This window comes from Podarcis vaucheri (genome assembly GCF_965113315.1).
Source record: "Podarcis vaucheri genome assembly, chromosome: 4".
Taxonomy (NCBI): Eukaryota; Metazoa; Chordata; class Lepidosauria; order Squamata; family Lacertidae; genus Podarcis; species Podarcis vaucheri.
The window spans coordinates 11,621,742-11,640,735 of NC_138762.1; the positions used below are offsets into that span (position 1 = coordinate 11,621,742).

Sequence of the window (18,994 nt, forward strand, 5' to 3'; positions counted from 1 at the left end):
AAAATTTAAGCAATAAACAGTGTACTGCAGTCACACAATCAGTCAGTAGCTGAACTGGGTTCTTCCACACAGACACAAAAACAAAACAAAAAAGAGCTGCAAAATAAATAGCAAAACAGCATAACACTCAAATCGGAAGCGCAGCACGCAAAATGGAGCACGTTCAGCTTTCGAAAAAAGTTTGCAAACTGGAACAGTTACTTCTGGGTTTGCAGTGTTTGGGTTCCACGTTGTTTGAGTACCAAGGCATTTGAGAACCAAGGTACCACTGTACAGTGGTACCTCGGGTTAAGTGCTTAATTTGTTCCGGAGGGCCGTACTTAACTTGAAACTGTTCTTAACCTGAAGCACCACTTTAGCTAATGGGGCCTCCTACTGCTGCTGCGCCACCAGAGCACGATTTCTGTTCTCATCCTGAAGCAAAGTTCTTAACCTGAAGCACTATTTCTGGGTTAGCGGAGTATGTAACCTGAAGCATATGTAACCTGAAGCGTATATAACCCAAGGTACCACTGTTATTATTTTAGGGATTTGTTGGCAACTGTCTACCCCGGCTTTCTAGCTAAAATGAAGCAGATTTCGAAATTTAAAACCACCTAATATATAAATTCAGCAGTCTAAAAATCAACTGGGGCCATTATTTGAACTTTAAAAAGCACAGGTGAAAAAGGGCAGGCTTTGGTATCTGAACAGCAAATGCTTTGTATCTCTTCACCATTTTCCCTTCTGTTCCCCACCCACCTTTCTTAAATCCCTCTTAGCGGCCTGCCATCTCTCCCGAAAGCTTTTTCTCGGCTTCCTGGCCTCCCTGGTTCACCAGGGGAGCTCAGCAGGACTGCTCCGAATACCTCAAGTACCTGCTCGATCGGTAAGATGCATCCTTCTCAGATAAAATATGCTTTGTAAAAAAACCCCATGAATATTAGATAAAACTGTATCCAAAAAAATGTCTACTGAGAAGGGAGGAGGCCTTCTCGGTAGTGGCACCGGCCGTGTGGAATGCCCTCTCATCAGATGTCAAAGAAAAAAAAAACAATTACCGTATTTTTTCGCCCCATAGGACGCACCGGCCCATAGGACGCATCAAGTTTTTTGGGGGGGAAATAAAGAAAAAAAAAATTATTTCCCCCCCAGGTGCTTGTGGGGCAGGCAGCGGGGAGAAGCGCTCTTCTCCCCGTCTCCCACCTTCAGATCAGGTCCGGGGACAGCTGGGAGACGCGCTGCGTCTCCCTGCTGTCCCCGGAGTGGTGGGGCAGGCAGCGGGGAGAAGCCTGCATTCGCCCCATAGGACGCACCCACATTTCCCCTTCATTTTTGGAGGGGGAAAAGTGTGTCCTATAGGGCAAAAAATACGGTACACAACTTTGCAAAGACGTCGGAAGGCAGCCCTGTATCAGGAAGTTTTAAATGTTTGATACCTAATTGTGTTTTTATATTATCTTGGAAGCGACCCAGAGGGGCAACACAGTCGGATAGGTAGAAGTATACGTAATAAATTATTACTGTTCTTGTTAGGAGAAATATGCAGTAAAATGCTGCTGAATTTTCAGGACTTTAAACCAAATAAATAAATTGTGAACCGATCTAGAACTTAAAACTGGAAAGCCGAGAAACTGAAATTGGCATGTTTGCCTATCCTGTCTCTACACACACCCTGAAGATTGCCCAAATGCCCGCTCTCTTCACAGCCTGTGAAAGCTCAGTCCTTAAAATTGCCCTATACATTTGGGAGAGATTTGTTTGTTTGCTTTGAGGGAGAAGGGAGATTCTCTGAATACAGCCACTACTGAAAATGGCAGGTGTGTGTCTTCCTTGTCCCCTCTCCCTCTGCATTTCTCATTGGACTTCCTTGTGGCCGCAATCCACGGTGCCAGGATACGGATTGGTTCAACCAGATTTTTGAAATAAGAATGTTAAGTTATTTGCCTCCTGCTTTATCAGGCAGCTTGCGTGCAAAAGCATGAGGCTAACACTGAACTTACTTCAGAAATGCACTTGAGGGATAGAACAAATTGAAACACAGTTGATTTGTGACATGGATTTGTCAATTAGATTAATAATAATAATTTATTATTTGTACCCCACCCATCTGGCTGGGTTTGCCCAGCCACTCTGGGTGGCTTCCAACAAAGATTAAAAATACATTAAATTGTCACACATTAAAAACTTCCCTGAACAGGGCTGCCTTCAGATGTCTTCTGAAAGTCTGGTAGTTGTTCTCTTTGACATCTGGTGGGAGGGCGTTCCACAGGGCGGGTGCCACTACCGAGAAGGCCCTCTGCCTGGTTCCCTGTAACTTGGCTTCTCGCAGTGAGGGAACCGCCAGAAGGCCCTCGGCGCTGGACCTCAGTGTCTGGGTAGAACGATGGAGGTGGACACGCTCCTTCAGGTATACTGGACCGAGGCCGTTTAGGGCTTTAAAGGTCAGCACCAACACTTTGAATTGTGCTCGGAAACATACTGGGAGCCAATGTAGGTCTTTCAAGACCGGTGTTATGTGGTCTCGGCAGCCGCTCCCAGTCACCAGTCTAGCTGCCACATTCTGGATTAGTTGTAGTTTCCGGGTCACCTTCAAAGGTAGTCCTATGTAGAGCGCATTGCAGTATTCCAAGCGAAAATGGTTTATAAAATGCCTTCCAGAATATAGGTTTCAGTGTCTGTCTGGAGAGGCAGCTTGTCCAGTTTCCTTCTAGGAGAAAATTATATGATTCTGGTACTGCCATTCATCTTGAGATGCAGGGCTTAAGATGTTGGCAGGTGTCTAAGAGCCTAGTAGCACCTCCTTCCTTGGTTGGAGGGATGGTTTTACTGGTGACATTCTTCAGCGTATTTCTCTTCTTCTTCCCCCAACCCCCCCAAAAAGGCTTCATGAAGAAGAGAGAACAGGAAGGCGAATCTACCAGAAGCTCAAAGAGTCCACACTGATATCTCAGGCTGAGCAACAGCAGCCTGCAAACAAGACTTTAATTGAAAAAATGTTTGGGGGCAGAATTAAGACGAAAATCCGATGTCTGAAGTGCCTGAAAGTCTCTTCCAGAGAAGAAGCCTTCACAGACCTCTCCTTGGCTTTCCCACCAGCTGATAATCATGTGCCTATAGCCAGTAGCAGTACCTCTCTTTTACCGGTAGAAGAAGTGGGCCCACAGGCCGTTCAGTCGGGCGTAGAAGTGCCAGGCAGGACATGCGACTCGCCAAGGAGGTTCGCTAAGCCGGCTGCACCGGGAGAGAATCATCCCCAAATATTGCCCGTCGAAACTTTGGGGCCAGGAAGTCAAGAGACTCCTTTCCCCCCAAGGGCTGAGCAAGACACTACCGGCGCGAAGCCCGACGAAGACTTGGCGTTGGCTCTGAGGGAGCAAATTCGCGGGCCCACGGCCTCCAGATCCGTCCCCGACCTGATCAATTATTTCTTATCGCCTGAGATGCTGACGGCGGAGAACCGCTATCACTGTGACAACTGCGCTTCTCTTCAGGACGCAGAGAAGCTGGCCGAACTGACGGAGGGGCCTCACTACCTCATCCTCACCCTGCTGAGGTTCTCCTTTGACCTGAGGGCCATGAGGAGGAGGAAGATCCTGGACAACGTATCCGTCCCGCTGGTGTTGAAGCTTCCGGTCCTGGCGTCTTCAGAGGACCCGAGCGGCGGAGCGAACCCGCCACGGAGCGCCTCAGCGCGCAAGGCCTTCGCTTCGGTGGTGTACGACCTCTGCAGTGTGGTGGTGCATTCCGGGGTCTCCTCTGAGAGTGGCCATTACTATTGCTACGCCCGGGAGTGCGAGGATGTGGCGGCTGAAAGCAACCTGAAGGACGCCTCTCGGAGCGGCGCCCCAGAGAAACCTCCGGACGTTGCGATCCAGTGGTACCTCTTCAACGACACCAGAGTCTCATTCTCATCTTTCGAGTCTGTCAGCAATGTGACATCCTTTCTGCCCAAGGATACGGCTTACCTGCTGTTCTATAGGCAGAGGACGAGCCAGTCGAGAGACGAGGGGCGTGGGGCCACTGGAGAGTCTGGCCGGGTGAATGGAGACTTGCATTCTCCAGACAAAAGCCTGATGGAAGCCATTGCGAAGGATAACATCCTGTATTTGCAAGTAAGTGTCTGTTTGCATTTCTTGGTGTGGAAAGTATTGATCTGATGTGTAGAGATCTTTCCTATTCCACTTAATTCTGGAAGCTTCTAGAACCTTCTCTCCGTGAAAGAAACAAGCAGAAGGTTCATGATGTTTGGGTTATTCCTTCCGAGAAGCTGAGTACAGCTGGCTTAAACTGGTTCTCTTATCTCTTTCTGTCAAGGTCATGCTGACTATAAAAGTCAGGCCAGAAGGAGCCTGGGTTTCACACATTCTATTTCTTTTCCTTCTGATGTGGTGTTTTGTACATAGTATGCTTAGTGTCAAGGCTTAGACTTATTATAAGTTATTGTAAGTTTAAGTTACCGTATTTTTCGTCCCATAGGACGCTCCATCCCATAGGACGCACCTAGTTTTTTTGGGGGGAAATAAAGAATTTTTTTTCTCCTTTATTCCCCCCACCCCAAACCAGGTCGGGGAAACCAAACCAGGTCAGGGAACAGCGGTATGGCGGCGCTCCACCTCCCCACTGTCCCCCGAGCTTGTGGGGCTGGCCGATGTCTGCCCGAAGCGCGGGGTGCTCTGCTTCAGCGCGCTCCGTGCAACAGGCTGCTATCTGCAGCCTAGGGAGCCCTGTGGGAACTCCCGCAGGGCTCCCCAGGCTGCGGATGTCTGCCCGGCCCACGGGGCGCTCTGCTTCAGGGCGCCCTGTGCGCCGGGCGGCAGGCTACTATCCGACCCCTCTCGCTCTCCAAGCTTCAGCGAAAGCCTGTATTCGCCCCATAGGACGCACACAGATTTCCCCTTCATTTTTGGAGGGGGAAAAGTGCGTCCTATAGGGCGAAAAATACGGTAAGTCTGCTACAAATGGATTTCTTATGGACAAGGTCAATCCTTAATGTATTGGATTTGTGACCATTATGCTCATTTGCCTTCAGTAGCAGCAAAGCTCTGCTGGATGAAATATTAGTTGCCTCTGGTCTATTTTGGGGGAATCCTGCAACGTGTTTTACGTTTTTACTGTGCTAACTATACACTGAGAATCTGCTCTGGATCAATATTGGGTAGATTTCCATGACAGTAAGTTATGTCAGCTCCATCACCGTACTTGTCGTATATGCCAGGGGTAGCCAATATGCTTTTCTATTCTTTTTTGACACCCAACTCCCATCAATCCCAGCCAGTATGGCCGTTGGTCCAGGATGATGGGAGTTGTAGTCTAGTGACAGCTAGAGAGCACTACATTGGCTGCCCATCATAAAGATTTGAGACTTTCCGTGCTCATGGAGATGAGCCAAAACCATGCTGCTTGCGCACAAGTAAGATATCAACAGCCTCTGACGGTTATATCGACAAAGCACTAAGCTAAATCACTTAGCTGCTTTTGCTGGTGAAATGTTTTCTGCCCCCAGAGTGCTATTATGCAGGAGACTCCATGCATGAAGGAGACTACCATGGGGGGTTGGGAGACAACCAGGTTGTGGTGGGGAATAAAATGAATTACCTGCAGCAGGAGAGCAGAGAAATGTTTACGTAGAAAGTGTGGAAAGAACAACCATATAGGTGACTTCCTAGTCGATTCTGTTTTTGAATGTATCCCGGGAAGAGAGAGTAGTGGCCACGTGCATCACCTGGGAAGTTAAAGAACTAATGGATCCTAAATGGATTTAGGATTGGGTGCAAGACTGTCTACCCCTCTAATATATAAAAGGATGTCACATAGAGGAGGGAGAAAGGTTGTTTTCTGCTGCTCCAGAGAAGCGGACACGGAGCAATGGATCCAAACTACAAGAAAGAAGATTCCACCTAAACATGAGGAAGAACTTCCTGACAGTAAGAGCTGTTTGACAGTGGAATTTGCTGCCAAGGAGTGTGGTGGAGTCTCCTCCTTTGGAGGTCTTTAAGCAGAGGCTTGACAACCATATGTCAGGAGTGCTCTGATGGTGTTTCCTGCTTGGCAGGGGGTTGGACTCGATGGCCCTTGTGGTCTCTTCCAACTCTTATGATTCTATGATTCTATGAAAAACAAACAAACCCACAAATGGAGGTGGCTGGGGGGGGGCGACACCCCAATAAGCCAGTGAGGACTGTTCATGCTCCATAGGGATGGAATATTGTTGGGACTGACCGGGGTGGGGAGAGGGAGTAAAACCATTGGTTGGCTGGCTTGCTTCGGCCTTGAGACACAATGGAGTGCACCTCTGGGGGTGAGGTCAAATTGTTTGGCACCAGCTTGGCTGCAGGAGTTGCTGGAAGGAGGCGAACAAGGCACCATCCAACCATCTTAGGGACTCCACTCCAAATTTGTGCAACGTTGACTCCTTAGCCTTTTCTTTTCCTGAAGATATCCCTCAAGGCAGTGGAGGTTTAGGATCAGAGTTGTCCTTCTCCAAGATGGGCTACCTTCCCAGGTTGATGAGCCCCATCTGCCTGGTGGCGGTAGTGGATGAATTGGGGTGGTTGAAACCCTGGATGGAAGCACTGTGTGAGTGTCTGGAGGGGTTTGGAGGATGGATGGCGGCTAACAGATTGAGGTTGAATCCTGACAAGACAGAAGTACTGGTTTGGGGGGACAGGAGGGGGTGGGTGTGGAGGACTCCCTGGTCCTGAATGGGGTAACTGTGCCCCTGAAGGAGCAGGTGCGCAGCCTGGGAGCCATTCTGGACTCACAGCTGTCCATAGTGGCACAGGTCAGTTCTGTGTCCAGGGCAGATGTTTACCAGCTCCATTTGGTATGCAGGCTGAGACCCTACCTGCCCACAGACTGTCTCACCAGAGTGGTGCATGCTCTGGTTATCTCCCGCTTGGACTACTGCAATGCACTCTACGTGACCCGGAAACTACAACTAATCCAGAATGCGGCAGCCAGACTGGTGACTGGGAGTGGCCACCGAGACCACATAACACCTGTCTTGAAAGACCTATATTGGCTCCCAGTACGTTTCCGAGCACAATTCAGAGTGTCGGTGCTGACCATTAAAGCTCTAAATGGCCTCGGTCCAGTATACCTGAAGGAGCGTCTCCACCCCCATCGTTCTACCCGGACACTGAGGTCCAGCACCGAGGGCCTTCTGGCGGTTCCCTCAATGCGAGAAGTTACAAGGAACCAGGCAGAGGGCCTTCTCGATAGTGGCGCCCTCCCTGTGGAACACCCTCCCACCAGATGTCAAAGAGAAGAACAACTACCAGACTTTCAGAAGACATCTGAAGGCAGCCCTGTTCAGGGAAGCTTTTAATGTTTGATGTAGTATGGTATTTTAATATTTTGTTGGAAGCTGCCCAGAGTAGCTGGGGAAGCAGAGCCAGATGGGCGGGGTATAAATAATAAATAAATTAATAATAATAATAATAATAATAATAATAATAATAATAATAATAATTATTAGCACTCTATACTGCAATGTTTTGTTACAGGGCCCCACTTGTTAGCTGAGTCAAGGAGGTTGGTGGTCTCCAGATATTCGTGGCCTCCACCAACTCCCCTCAGTCCCAGTCAGCATGGTGGCCCAATGTTCAGGGATGATGCACCATCTTGAGGGCGCCATGTTGGCTAACCTTGAGGGGGTTATTTGTTGTTGTTGATCTCCTTAACTGATTCGAGGTGTATACCATGTCTGAGCTTTTTGTTTTGTTTTCCCATGCCACAGGAGCAAGAAAAGGAAGCCCGAAGCAGAAGTGCCTACATCTCGGCGTTGCCCAAGTCCCCTCTGTGGTGGAAAGACTTTGATGGGGACGATGACGACAGCTCTTCGGGGGGTTGTGGGCACGACCCCGGTGGAGGGTCAAGCTCTTTCCACGGACTCGTCTTCTAGCCATTGTTGACCCGACACAAAATGGCCGACACTGTCCCCACCAAGCAAGGCTCCACTGTGCTCAACGATCCTTTGGCCTTTTTAATCTTCTTAGCAACAGGAGAGCTAGGCCCACTGTGGCCGAGACAGAGCACCACAACCGTTTGAATGGCCTGGCCCTACCGCTCCATGGAATTCTGGGAAATGTAGTTCTCTGATGGGGGCTGAGGAGGGAATTCTCCGCTCCCTCATGGAACTACACTTCCTAGGACCGTCAGGAAGACTCAATTCGAAGTGTCCTGAGGTGCCCCACCTACACCTTCTCCCCTTGCGAGAAGGTGGGGAATCCTTTTGCGAAACCCCTCGAGAGGGGCGTCTTTTCAGGGAGGGCAGTGCAGCAAACTGGACTCGTAGGCATTTCTGCTGCCCTGTGATACCTTTTCAGAGCAGAGCGGCGGCAGGTTCTGAACCCCCGTCCTGTTTCGAGTCCTCGTTGGCCATGGATATTTTGAGTGGAACTGAAAGAGAAGTAGGAGCTTTGCGGGGGACAGAACAATATGGCGGCTTAGAATAATTCAGGCCACAGGGCAACACAGTTGTTGATCAGCAATGGCCTTGGGTGTTGCCGTGTGCTGCTAGGTTGAAGATTAAAAATGGTGCACATGCCCTCTCTCATACGAGATCTTGAAGCTCCTGGATGTGCTGCTCCCCTTCTCAAGTATCCAACCTCAGCCTGTGGTACGTTAGGTAGGAGGTCTTACCTGCGCTCTATCACAGAGCTCAGGTGGGTCATGCCCCCTGGCGTCCATCACAGAAGAAGCACTCTCTCCTCATTGACCTAGACAGCCACCTAGGGAAGAATCATGTTTAGAAAGGCTGGTCCTCCTGACATGAATCTTCCCTTTGCCGATTTCCTCCATTTTCTTATTCTAGGAATCGCAGTGTCTGAGAATATATTGACTTATTTTGTCTCCTAGCGCCTCCACTCCAAATCAGTATGTTTAAGACTTTGGTTCATGCGGTGCCTCTGCAGTATATGAAGGCAGAGGTTGCTAACTGATTATTTAGCTGGTTTTTTAAAAATGCACACCCATGGCTGTCACTCAGATTTTTCTTTGCTCTGGGAAATCGCTGCTCTCGGGCTCAATTCATTGGTTGTCCAATCCAGGGTTAGTGACGGGCTAATATTTTAAACTTCTGTATAATGGAATACACAAATACATACACATGCAAAAATCACCTCCTTTTCTTTCTATTTTGCGCCTTGATGAGAGCCAGAACTCAGCGGAAATTTCGTTCTTTCTTCCCAGCTCTGCAGAAATTGAAATTCTTAATGGCAGCCACACAGTGGAAGTTTCTGTAGGGGCAAGAAAGGAGCTCTTAACCTTGAATCCCCCTCTCTGTGCTTTCTCTACACCTTTGGAGAGATCTGGTGTTTTCCTGTGGTCTTTGGCACACCTTCCCAGGGGGTGTAGGACTTATTTGCCCACCTTTCACTTAAAAACACGAGCCAGGACAGATTATGAATGGTCGCATCCACACCAATCTGCTTGTTGTAATGGTCATGACTTACCCCCAAAGAATCTTTGGAATGATAGCTTCTCAAGGTTGCTGTTAGGAGGCCCTTTGGAAAGCTAGTTTCCAAGATTCTTTAGAAGAAACCACGAGTGTCGAAGTGGTATAAAAGCAATTTCAGTGCATGGTGTGGGTGTGTCCATTCCTACTTGCGTAGTATAGCAGTGTTTTTCAACCACTGTTCCGCGGCACACTAGTGTGCCGCGAGATGTTGCCTGGTGTGCCGTGGAAAAAATGAAAAAATTCGAAAGATTTTTTTTTTTAAGTCAAATTTTCGATTGGGGCGCCGTCCCCAGAGGCGGGCGAGGCGGGCGGCGAGATGCGGAGCGGCGACGGCGAGGAGAGGCCGCCCAGCGCGGGGCTCTCGCCGTCTGCCTGCCTGGCTGCCTGCGAGCTCGGCGGGCAGCGCCTCCGTCCGCAGCGCCCGCCTCGCGGCTCTCATTCCCTGCCCCTGCCAAAGCTCACCCAGCCAAGCCGCGCTCTCCTTCCTGCCTCGCTTTGCTGCCTCCTCCCCCCCCACCCCCAAAGCTTGGAGGTTCCCCAGCGCCGGCCCGCAGGTTTGACCCCCTTCTCACACCTGTTTGCGCTCCTTGCACGGAAAGGGGCGGATGGGGAGGAACGGGGCTCACCGCTGCTTCAGCTCGCCCTCCCCCCCTCCTTCGTGCGTCCCTCCCGGCGTGACGCTGCGCGCTGACGTCACGGGGCTGTAACGTGGTGTGCCTCGAGATTTTTTTCATGAGACAAGTGTGCCTTTGCCCAAAAAAGGTTGGGAAACACTGTAGTATAGCATCTGTCTCTCTGTTGGCATCCATCTGTCTCAGGAGACAATGGAGGTGTGCGCCTTTGGGGGTGAAGTCAAACCTTTGGAGAGTTTCAGCGCCTGCAGAGACCGATACAGGTGGGACATGTTTTGTTGCAGCTGGGGCAGATGAAGGCGTCCAGTTGTTCTGCTGCAGATTCACCATAGTGTTTATTCTCTCTGCGCTCCTCCCAGTGGTCATTCTTCCTGTGGTCATTGCTATGGATACTCAACCTGACTGTCTGTCTCCAGGCACTGCAGTTGCCTGCAAGGGATTTAGCGCTCTTCTGAACACTTAAAATGCACCGGCGAGTACTTTAATTAGCATTATAAATAGCAACTCCCTCGACAGCCTGCTCTCCTAATTGTGCTAGTTAATAACAGAGAGAGACACACACGTTTTTTGCTTTTAGGCACAGGTCACATTTATTTAACAGCAAAAATAATAAGTTTCTTTTCTTTAAAAAAAGTATTATCTAGGTTAAGCGCAAGATCAGTTTTACAGGATAAGTGTGTCAAAAGTGTCTTTTTTTATAAACAACAACCAAAAAAAACCCCTCACAAAGAATAAATTAATAATTTAAGGGATTAGCAGTCCACAGCGACTAGAAAAATTAATAGCCAGCTCAAATGGCGACACCACAAGACGAACACGCTGTACACATTTTTAAAAAGAGACTAATTTTTTTGTCCTCCTAAAAAACCCCCCAAAAGTATTCTTATGAAATAAAACATTTCTTACCCCCTTCACCAAAAACAGCCATTCATTTTAGGACATTCATAGCTAAGTAACTAGAGCACAACGTTCCTTTTATTAAATGCCCTTAAAGGCTCCTCATCAAGTTGCTTTTGGGGACACATTATAAGATTACCCTAAATCGGATGTGGCGAGCTTTTCGCCCTCCAGATGTTGCTTCACTACAACCTTATGATGTCTGGCCATTCTTGCAGCCCAACATCTGGAGGGCCAGATGTTCTCTGCACCTAGTGAAAAGGTTTGCATTAACAGTCAAATGTTTCCATTATGCAGACTCGGCAACAGGGGACCTGAGACTCCCAAGATGTTGTGGACTACAACTCCCATCATCCTGAGCTTGGGCTATGGTAGCTGGGGCTGGTGGGAGCTGGAGTTCACAAACATCTGGAGAGACCCAGGCTCCCTGCTGATGTAGATCCTTGGTTTCTTGAACCCTGGTTTCCGAAAAGCCGTATCTGATGTCTATCCATAGAACTACCAAGTCCATCTGTAAATAGCCCTTTATCCGAATGCCACCAGGCTACATGGATGTTTAGGCCATGGGTAGGCAACCTTAAGGCCCAATCGCCTTCTAAATCCGGCCAACGGACAGTCCAGGAATCAGCGTGTTTTTTACATGAGTAGAATGTTTCCTTTGATTTAAAATGCATCTCTGGGTTATTTGTGGGGCCTGCCTGGTGTTTTTACATGAGTAGAATTTGTGCTTTTATCTAAAATGCATCTCTGGGTTATTTGTGGTGCATAAGAATTTGTTCATTCCCCCCCCTTCAAAATATGGGCTGAGGGACGGTAGACCAGTTCCCGGCTGAAAAAGCTTGCTGACCCCTGCTTTAGGTATTTAACAGGGCTGTTTAGTTTTGCAGCAATACCCAATGCCATCAACCTTATGTCCTGCTTTCACAAATCAGAAACCTGCAATTTGTGCTATTGAACTGCACAGACTCCCATCAGCCCCAGGCAGCATAATCAGTAACTAGGGTTGATGGGAATACTACTCAAACAACAGCTACAGGCCCCCCATTTCTACGCTATATGGTACAGTTGGGGGGGGGCTACCACTAAAGACTTGCAGAGCTCCTCTTCCTGTTGGTACTTTTGGAATACAAAACCCATGATGCAGTGGTGCCAGATGAGCAGCGTGGAATTCTCCAAGCAGATGATCAGAATGCTTGCGTGGGGAGGGGAGAAGGAACGAGGCAACTCCATTCGGCTGCTGTAGATACACAAAATTGCCCTTCGTTGAGGTAATGTATTAAGAACCGGTAGCCCACGCACTCCTGAGCTTTTTTGGGTGTGCGTGTGTGCGCACTACTAGCAAACTGGTTTCGTGATCCTTCTGAAATACTGCCTCCCATGTGCAGCAACCCATCATTTTAATTACCCACCCTGCCATTGTGGGGAATTTTAAAGCACAACTTGTTGCGGCTGTGTGCCCCAGTGGCTAGGCATGCCTACACCCGGGAAAGACTCTAGTGTAGGGGACCTGTGGCTGTTGGACTCCCATCACCCTCATTACGGGGGTTAGACTAGATGGCCCTTGGGTACCTTCCAATTCTACAATTATCTCTGACCTTGCTGACTGGGGCTGATGAGAGTTGGGACACGAAGGGGAGTTGGGACACTACCACGAAGGAGGCAATACAGCAGTTCCCCACCCACAGCACTGTTAAAAGAGGTTTATTTTCTGTGCCAGAGACGACCAGTTCCCCTCTTTGTCCCAGAGGTGGGTTTCCACTGTGAACCAGAGTCTCACCATGCTGCTGTTTTCTTTTGCACATGTTCTGAAATAATGGTGGCGGGGACCCTGGGAAACAGCCCTGGCCTGAGAAAATACAGTGGTACCTTGGGTTGCATACGCTTCAGGTTACAGCCTCTGCTAACCCAGAAATAGTGCTTCAGGTTAAGAACTTTGCTACAGGATGAGAACAGAAATTGTGCTCTGGCGGCGCAGCAGCAGGAGGCCCCATTAGCTAAAGTGGTGCTTCAGGTTGAGAACAGTTTCAGGTTAAGTACGGCCCTCCGGAACGAATTAAGTAGTTAACCCGAGGTACCACTGTAAGCAGTTGGCTATTAAGTGGGACCCCGGTGTATAGGGGCAGTATACAGTGGTGCCCCGCAAGACGAATGCCTCGCAAGACGAAAAACTCGCTAGACGAAAGGGTTTTGCGGTTTTTGAGCTGCTTCGCAAGACGAATTTCCCTATGGGCTTGCTTCGCAAGACAAAAATGTCTTGCGTTTTTTGCAAGTTTGTTTCCTTTTTCTTAACACTGTTAATACAGTTGCGACTTGACTTCGAGGAGCAACTCATAGAACGCGGTGTGGTAGCCTTTTTTGAGGTTTTTGGTGATTTTTGAAGCTTTTCCAAAACTTTTCCGACACCGTGCTTCGCAAGACGAAAAATTCGCTAGACGAAAAAAACTCGCGGAACGAATTAATTTTGTCTTGCGAGGCACCACTGTACCGCCAACACCAAGCAAGCAAGAATTGCTGTCGTGTAATCCCTTGTACAGTCATACCTCGGGTTACAGATGCTTCAGGTTGCGGACCACCAAAACCCGGAAGTACTGGAATGGGTTACTTCCTGGTTTTGGCAGCCGTGCATGCGCAGAAGTGCTAAATCGCGCTTTGCGCATGCGCAGAAGTGCTGAATCGCAACCTGCGTGTGTTGCAAACGTGCATCCCGCACGGATCACATTCTAAACCAGTGTCCACTGTGTGCAAGCTTCCCAGAGCCATCTTTCTGGATCAAGTCAGAAAGAGAATGTGGACCTAGGCTGATTCAGCAAAAGAAGTCTGACTCAGCACAAGTTCTGAATCCTCACAAATTGCATGGAATCTCAAGGCAGGGTTTGCCACAGACCAGTGCTCTACCATCTCGAATTACAGAAACACGCTTTCAAGAAAGCTAAGCATGGAAAGGAATCCTTTTGCAAAGGTACAGCTGTTTTTAACAGTCAGTGCACAATTCGCGACGGCATAGCTTTCGCCGGCTACCTGCAATAACCTGTACAAAAGTGCAAAGGAAGGTCCTGGCAATATGCTAATTGAGGCTGCGATCCTAAACACAGTCCTCTGGGAGTCAGAGCTACCGGACACAATAGGGCTTACCTCTGAGCAAGCATTCATAGGGCACGAGGATGGTGTCGTTCGTCGGTGGCGTAGAGCCAGGTAGAATAAGGTGGACGGATCCTGGCATGCAAGGAAGCAGCGGAGATCACGCCAAATAGCATTCTTCGGACCCCGCTGCAACCCCTCCTCATCCACACCGAGAAGCAAGCTCCAAGAAATGCGATCCTTTATCCCTACCCCCTGTATTATCCTGTATAATGGCATATAATTACGCGGCAGTCCAATACACACCTGGGAAATAGCTCCATTGAACACAGTGGGACTTACTTCTGTGTAAAAAAGCACAGGACAGTGCTGGACGTGAGTCTGCCTATGCTCAGGTATGGGTGGAGGTTGTACGTTTAGGCCAGAGGTCTTCAAGCTTTTTGAGTCCATAGCTCCCTTGACCAACTGCATTCTTTCTGCGGCACCCCTTGTGAGGCTCAGGAGCCCAGTTATGTCCCCCCCCCCTTGCCTGCAGAGCTGGCAGCTTCTCACCCTTTTTCGAACACGCTCCCTTGTGGAGGGTTCCCTCAGCCTCCTCTCCTCTCCTTGGGAGTCCTCTGGGCAGCCGCTGCTGCCAACCCTGGCCTCTGAGCTGCCCCCCAGTGCCCCAAAGAGGTTTTTTCCAGAGGCACCATTCACCTGTGGAGCTTGTAGCCAGGGCTGCTGCAACCAACAGCTGTTTGGGAGGTAGAGACATGAGAGGGCATCAAGGAGGGAGGGAAGGAAAGAGGGACAGAGGCGAGTGTTGCCTGAGGCACCCCTGACCACCATTCACGGCACCCTGTTTTAGGCTATAGCTTAGCAGTATTTACAGGACCGCCTCTCCTGGTATGCCCCACAGAGGACCTTAAGGTCCATGAATAATCATAGTTTAGAGGTCCCGGGCCCTAAGGAAGTCAGACTATCCTCCACCAGGGCCAGGGCCTTCTCAGTGATGGCTCCGACCTGGTGGAATGCTCTGTCCCTTGAGACCAGGGCCCTGCAGGATTTAACTTCCTTCCGCAGGGCCTGTAAGACAAAGCTATTCCTCCTGGCTTTCCATTTGAACTTAGCCTGATCTTTCATTCCCCTTCCTTCCCTCCCCCTCTCCTTTTTACGAAGATTACCCGCTCTGTGATCCCACAGCTAATTCTCCCCTGGTCTCTTCGCTCGCCCAAATAGGACTAATTTAGCCAGCTAGCCCTAGCGATCATCTAATGTTTATTGGGTGGATTTCCCTCCTAAATTGATTTTTGAATTCCGAATTTATTCCCGTTTTATATTGTATTTTATGCTGTTTTTTGTTGCATCAATTAAGTGTTTTACATTTGTTGTTAGCCACCCTGAGCCTGGTTTTCTGAACTGGGAAGGGCGGGGTATAAGTAAAAAAATTATTATTATTATTATTTATTAGTAGAGCCAATGAGTTGTATGCAGATGGTTCCATCTCCAGCATTTCCAGTTAGATGGATAAGGTTTCATTCAGGTAACAGGAAGAGATTCCTCTTACTAACTGAGACTTTGGAGGGATGCTGCCAGTCAGAGTCAGTAATAATGGACTCAGCATAAGGCAGCTTCATATATGGAGCTCTCCATGCACTTACCACATCACGCTGGGGCCCCCAGAAATGCTTTTAAGGTTGTTGTTTTTTGCGGGGAAGGGAGGGGTGTCTGCTGATGGTCCAATAATAAATCCAAAAGGAATCTCTCAGCTACATGAAAAAACACATGGATATTCTAGAAGGGTTAAAGAACTAGAATCCTACTATTCTAGAGCAGTTGGTCAGAGCATGGTGCGGATCATGCCAAGGTTGCAACTTCAATCCCTGTATGGGACAGCGGCGTATTTCTGCATTGCAGGGAATCAGACTAGATCAGGCATAGGCAAACTCTGCCCTCCAGATGTTTTGGGACTACAATTCCCATCATCCCTGACCACTGGTCCTGTTAGCTAGGGATGATGTGAGTTGTAATCCCAAAACATCTGGAGGGCAGAGTTTGCCTATGCCTGGACTAGATAATCCTCAAGGTCCCTTCTAACTCGATCCTATTATTCTATTTGGGGCTTGGCCTCTTCATTCTCAAGCTGAACTCTCCTCCTGCTGTCCTTACAAATTAACTCTCCTACTCCTCCTACCTCCTGCCAACCTAGCAGTTCGAAAGCACCTCAAAGCGCAAGTAGATAAATAGGTACCACTCCGGTGGGAAGGTAAACGGCGTTTCCGTGCGCTGCTCTGGTTCGCCAGAAGCGGCTTAGTCATGCTGGCCACATGACCCGGAAGCTGTACACCGACTCCCTTGGCCTATAGAGCGAGATGAGTGCCACAACTCCAGAGTCGGCCACGACTGGATCTAACGGTCAGGGGTCCCTTTACCTTACTCCTCCTACAGCAATCTGCGCTCATCCTGGTGCAGCAAGCAAGTTAGTGGGGTTGTTTTTGTGGCCCTACAAAATGGACCACATCTTTTAATCAATTAGCCTTGGCCAAGATGTTACTCCTTTCTCTGTCTGATCACCCTGGACAATTTTAGGCAGGGACTTCTTAATGTCCCCCCACCCTGACATTTTCCAGGGTCCTTGACTTCATGCCATTAGATGGGGAAGAGGTTGAAGTTCTTACAGCATGCAGATAGGAGAATTCTCTCCATAAAGTGGCAGAAACCTGTTGGAAAAAGACATCTTTTCCATGACATCCCATCTGGCAGACCCACTGCTGTGATGGCTTCCTTTTTTTTCTAGTCCTCTGTGCTAATGCGATCTTCTGGAGGGACAACTGGCCAGTGATTGTGGCTCTCAAGTGACAAGGAGCAACTTGTAAAACATGTTGAGACTATGGGTCAAGGGCATCACTTAACTCGTAGCCACAATGACACAGAGCTTCAACCCACATTCAGCTGCTATTCAGTGGTGCATCCACATTTGCCATTATCCAGACACGACTAAGAATCTGGAGCATTACCGTGAGACAGGGTTCAAACCTAACAGGGCAATTTTGCTGTCATCTGGTGAAACGGGTTCTTTTTTTTAGTGTGTTTTGCGTCCGGACTAAGCATCAAGGCAATGGGCAAATTCCAACACATGACAGCTGAATATTTGTAAATATTCAACCTTTCGCCAACGTCTGAATTTTCGTTTTGAAAACGCGAAAAGCTCTAACGAGTTTTGAGTGTGCTAGATTTATTGGCAAGCATCGGACATGAACAGTGGCTATTCCTGGAAACGGAACGTCGGACTGGATAGACCTTTAGCACAACCTGACAGGAATCGTCTGACGGTCTCAACTACGCATCTCGTGAGCTGCCAGACATCAAACTCACTCACCTACTAAGCACAACTGCACACCAGCTATCAAACACTTGTCAAACATCAAAGGCTGAACTCAAACATTACAGGATATCAGATACAGATATCAAATATTCCGCGAATGTTCAACAATATGCAAGAATTCAGAAAAGATTCGACATTAAGATTTGCAAAGGGGAATCTCGGAGGGGAACCAACACACTTTTTCAAGAAACTGATATATGCCAACGAGCAGTGGTTGTTTCCTTACACCCACCATCCGCACAAGGAACGCTCTCCTAAGTGCTCTGAGGACAAGGATGCCTGTAATTTGCAAGGTAAACAAAAACCAGCGCTTCCACAGGCTTTCCTAAAAATCAAACGTGATTAGAGCCGACGTCCGGCCACTTTCTTTTCTGTAAAGGGATCAGGAGACGGAAGAGGGAGGCAAAAGATCCCAGCAGAAGCCCAGCATTCTGCCATACTGGCACCAGTTTGGCTCGGGGCAGGTGTACTTTGAAGAAGAGGAGAAAACAGTGGATACAAGGCGGGTCTGGTGATGACTGAAAGCATGCAGGGCGTCAAAATTCCCAGTATTGCTATGTTGAATTTTGCAGATAACTTATCCACCAGGAGCTCTGGCATCCTTTAGCACTGGCAAGCAGTTGTCAGCCATGTTTTCCCCCCTGAAGTGAACTTTGCTCTCTTAGTTGACCCCGGCGCTAGCAGTCCTTTGCTGAACGACGGCCGGTGGGCCCAGCGCCTTGATGGGCAGAACTATTTAGTCTTTGCCCTTCTGGAAGGCTCTCTCTTTTTCCTCTCTCTCTTTATCCTGGTGTACCTCCGCCGGCTATTACTTCACCGCCTTGTTGGGCTCCGAAGACTGCCGGACGTCTGTCCACTCCTGCATGGTGCTTTGCAAAGCTTGCGTCTTCTCCTTGTCGACTTGTACATAGTCGACCTTCTCGTCTGAGGCAACCGAGGATGTGGAGGGCTGGTGACAGGGAAGAAGGAAGAAGAAGAGGAGGAGTTTGGATTTGATATCCCGCTTTATCACTACCCTAAGGAGTCTCATAGCAGCTAACATTCTCCTTTCCCTTCCTCCCCCACAACAAACACTCTGTGAGGTGAGTGGGGCTGAGAGACTTCAAAGAAATGTGACTGGCCCAAGGTCACCCAGCAGCTGCATGTGGAGGAGCAGGGAAGCGAACCCGGTTCACCGGATTACGAGTCCACCGCTCTTAACCACTACACCACACTGGCTCCACCATAAGGAAGCACAAAACAGTTGAACGTGGTTGCACATCTACCCCAAAACAGAGTGGGTGGCAGGGGGTGGAGAGAGAAGGGAATCCTTTTCAGCCTGGGGGCCACATTCCCTTATACAAAACCTTTTGGGGGCCATATACCAGGTGGTGGGTGTGCCAAGACGCAAAACGCGGTGGAGCAGCAGTTGTGTCTCTTGCACACATTCCTCTTTAACCAGGCCTTTGGCTGACAGACATCCAATGCCCTTTTAAAATGTGTTGTGGGGCCATTATTGGGTTGCTATTGTTATTTTATTTTTATTATGAGTTTTGTGTTTTTATATTGTGATTTTACATTGTGAACCGCCCTGAGACC

The 18,994-nt window shown here is 48.8% G+C and overlaps 2 protein-coding genes and 1 long non-coding RNA gene across 9 annotated transcripts in view; 2 read left to right on the forward strand and 1 right to left on the reverse strand.

The window, feature by feature from the left end:
- The window catches only part of USP35 (ubiquitin specific peptidase 35), a 44,881-nt gene extending 35,778 nt beyond the window's left edge, over positions 1-9,103 (forward strand). For all 7 annotated transcript variants that reach the window (XM_082219036.1, XM_082219035.1, XM_082219034.1 and 4 more), the window contains 3 exons: positions 762-868; positions 2,864-4,094; positions 7,721-9,103. In XM_082219036.1, the coding sequence (XP_082075162.1) occupies positions 762-868; positions 2,864-4,094; positions 7,721-7,885 (1,503 nt within the window). In that variant the 3' untranslated portion in view covers positions 7,886-9,103. The remainder of the gene's footprint in view (positions 1-761; positions 869-2,863; positions 4,095-7,720) is intronic.
- A 1,119-nt stretch (positions 9,104-10,222) lies between these two features.
- Positions 10,223-17,596, forward strand: LOC309530611. The gene is made up of 2 exons (XR_014218767.1): positions 10,223-13,103; positions 13,470-17,596. It is a non-coding gene; the product is annotated as an uncharacterized lncRNA (long non-coding RNA).
- The window catches only part of GAB2 (GRB2 associated binding protein 2), a 147,320-nt gene continuing 145,575 nt past the window's right edge, over positions 17,250-18,994 (reverse strand). Inside the window, exon 10 of the mRNA XM_082219295.1 lies at positions 17,250-18,365. Coding sequence (XP_082075421.1) covers positions 18,225-18,365 — 141 coding nt within the window. The 3' untranslated portion in view covers positions 17,250-18,224. The remainder of the gene's footprint in view (positions 18,366-18,994) is intronic.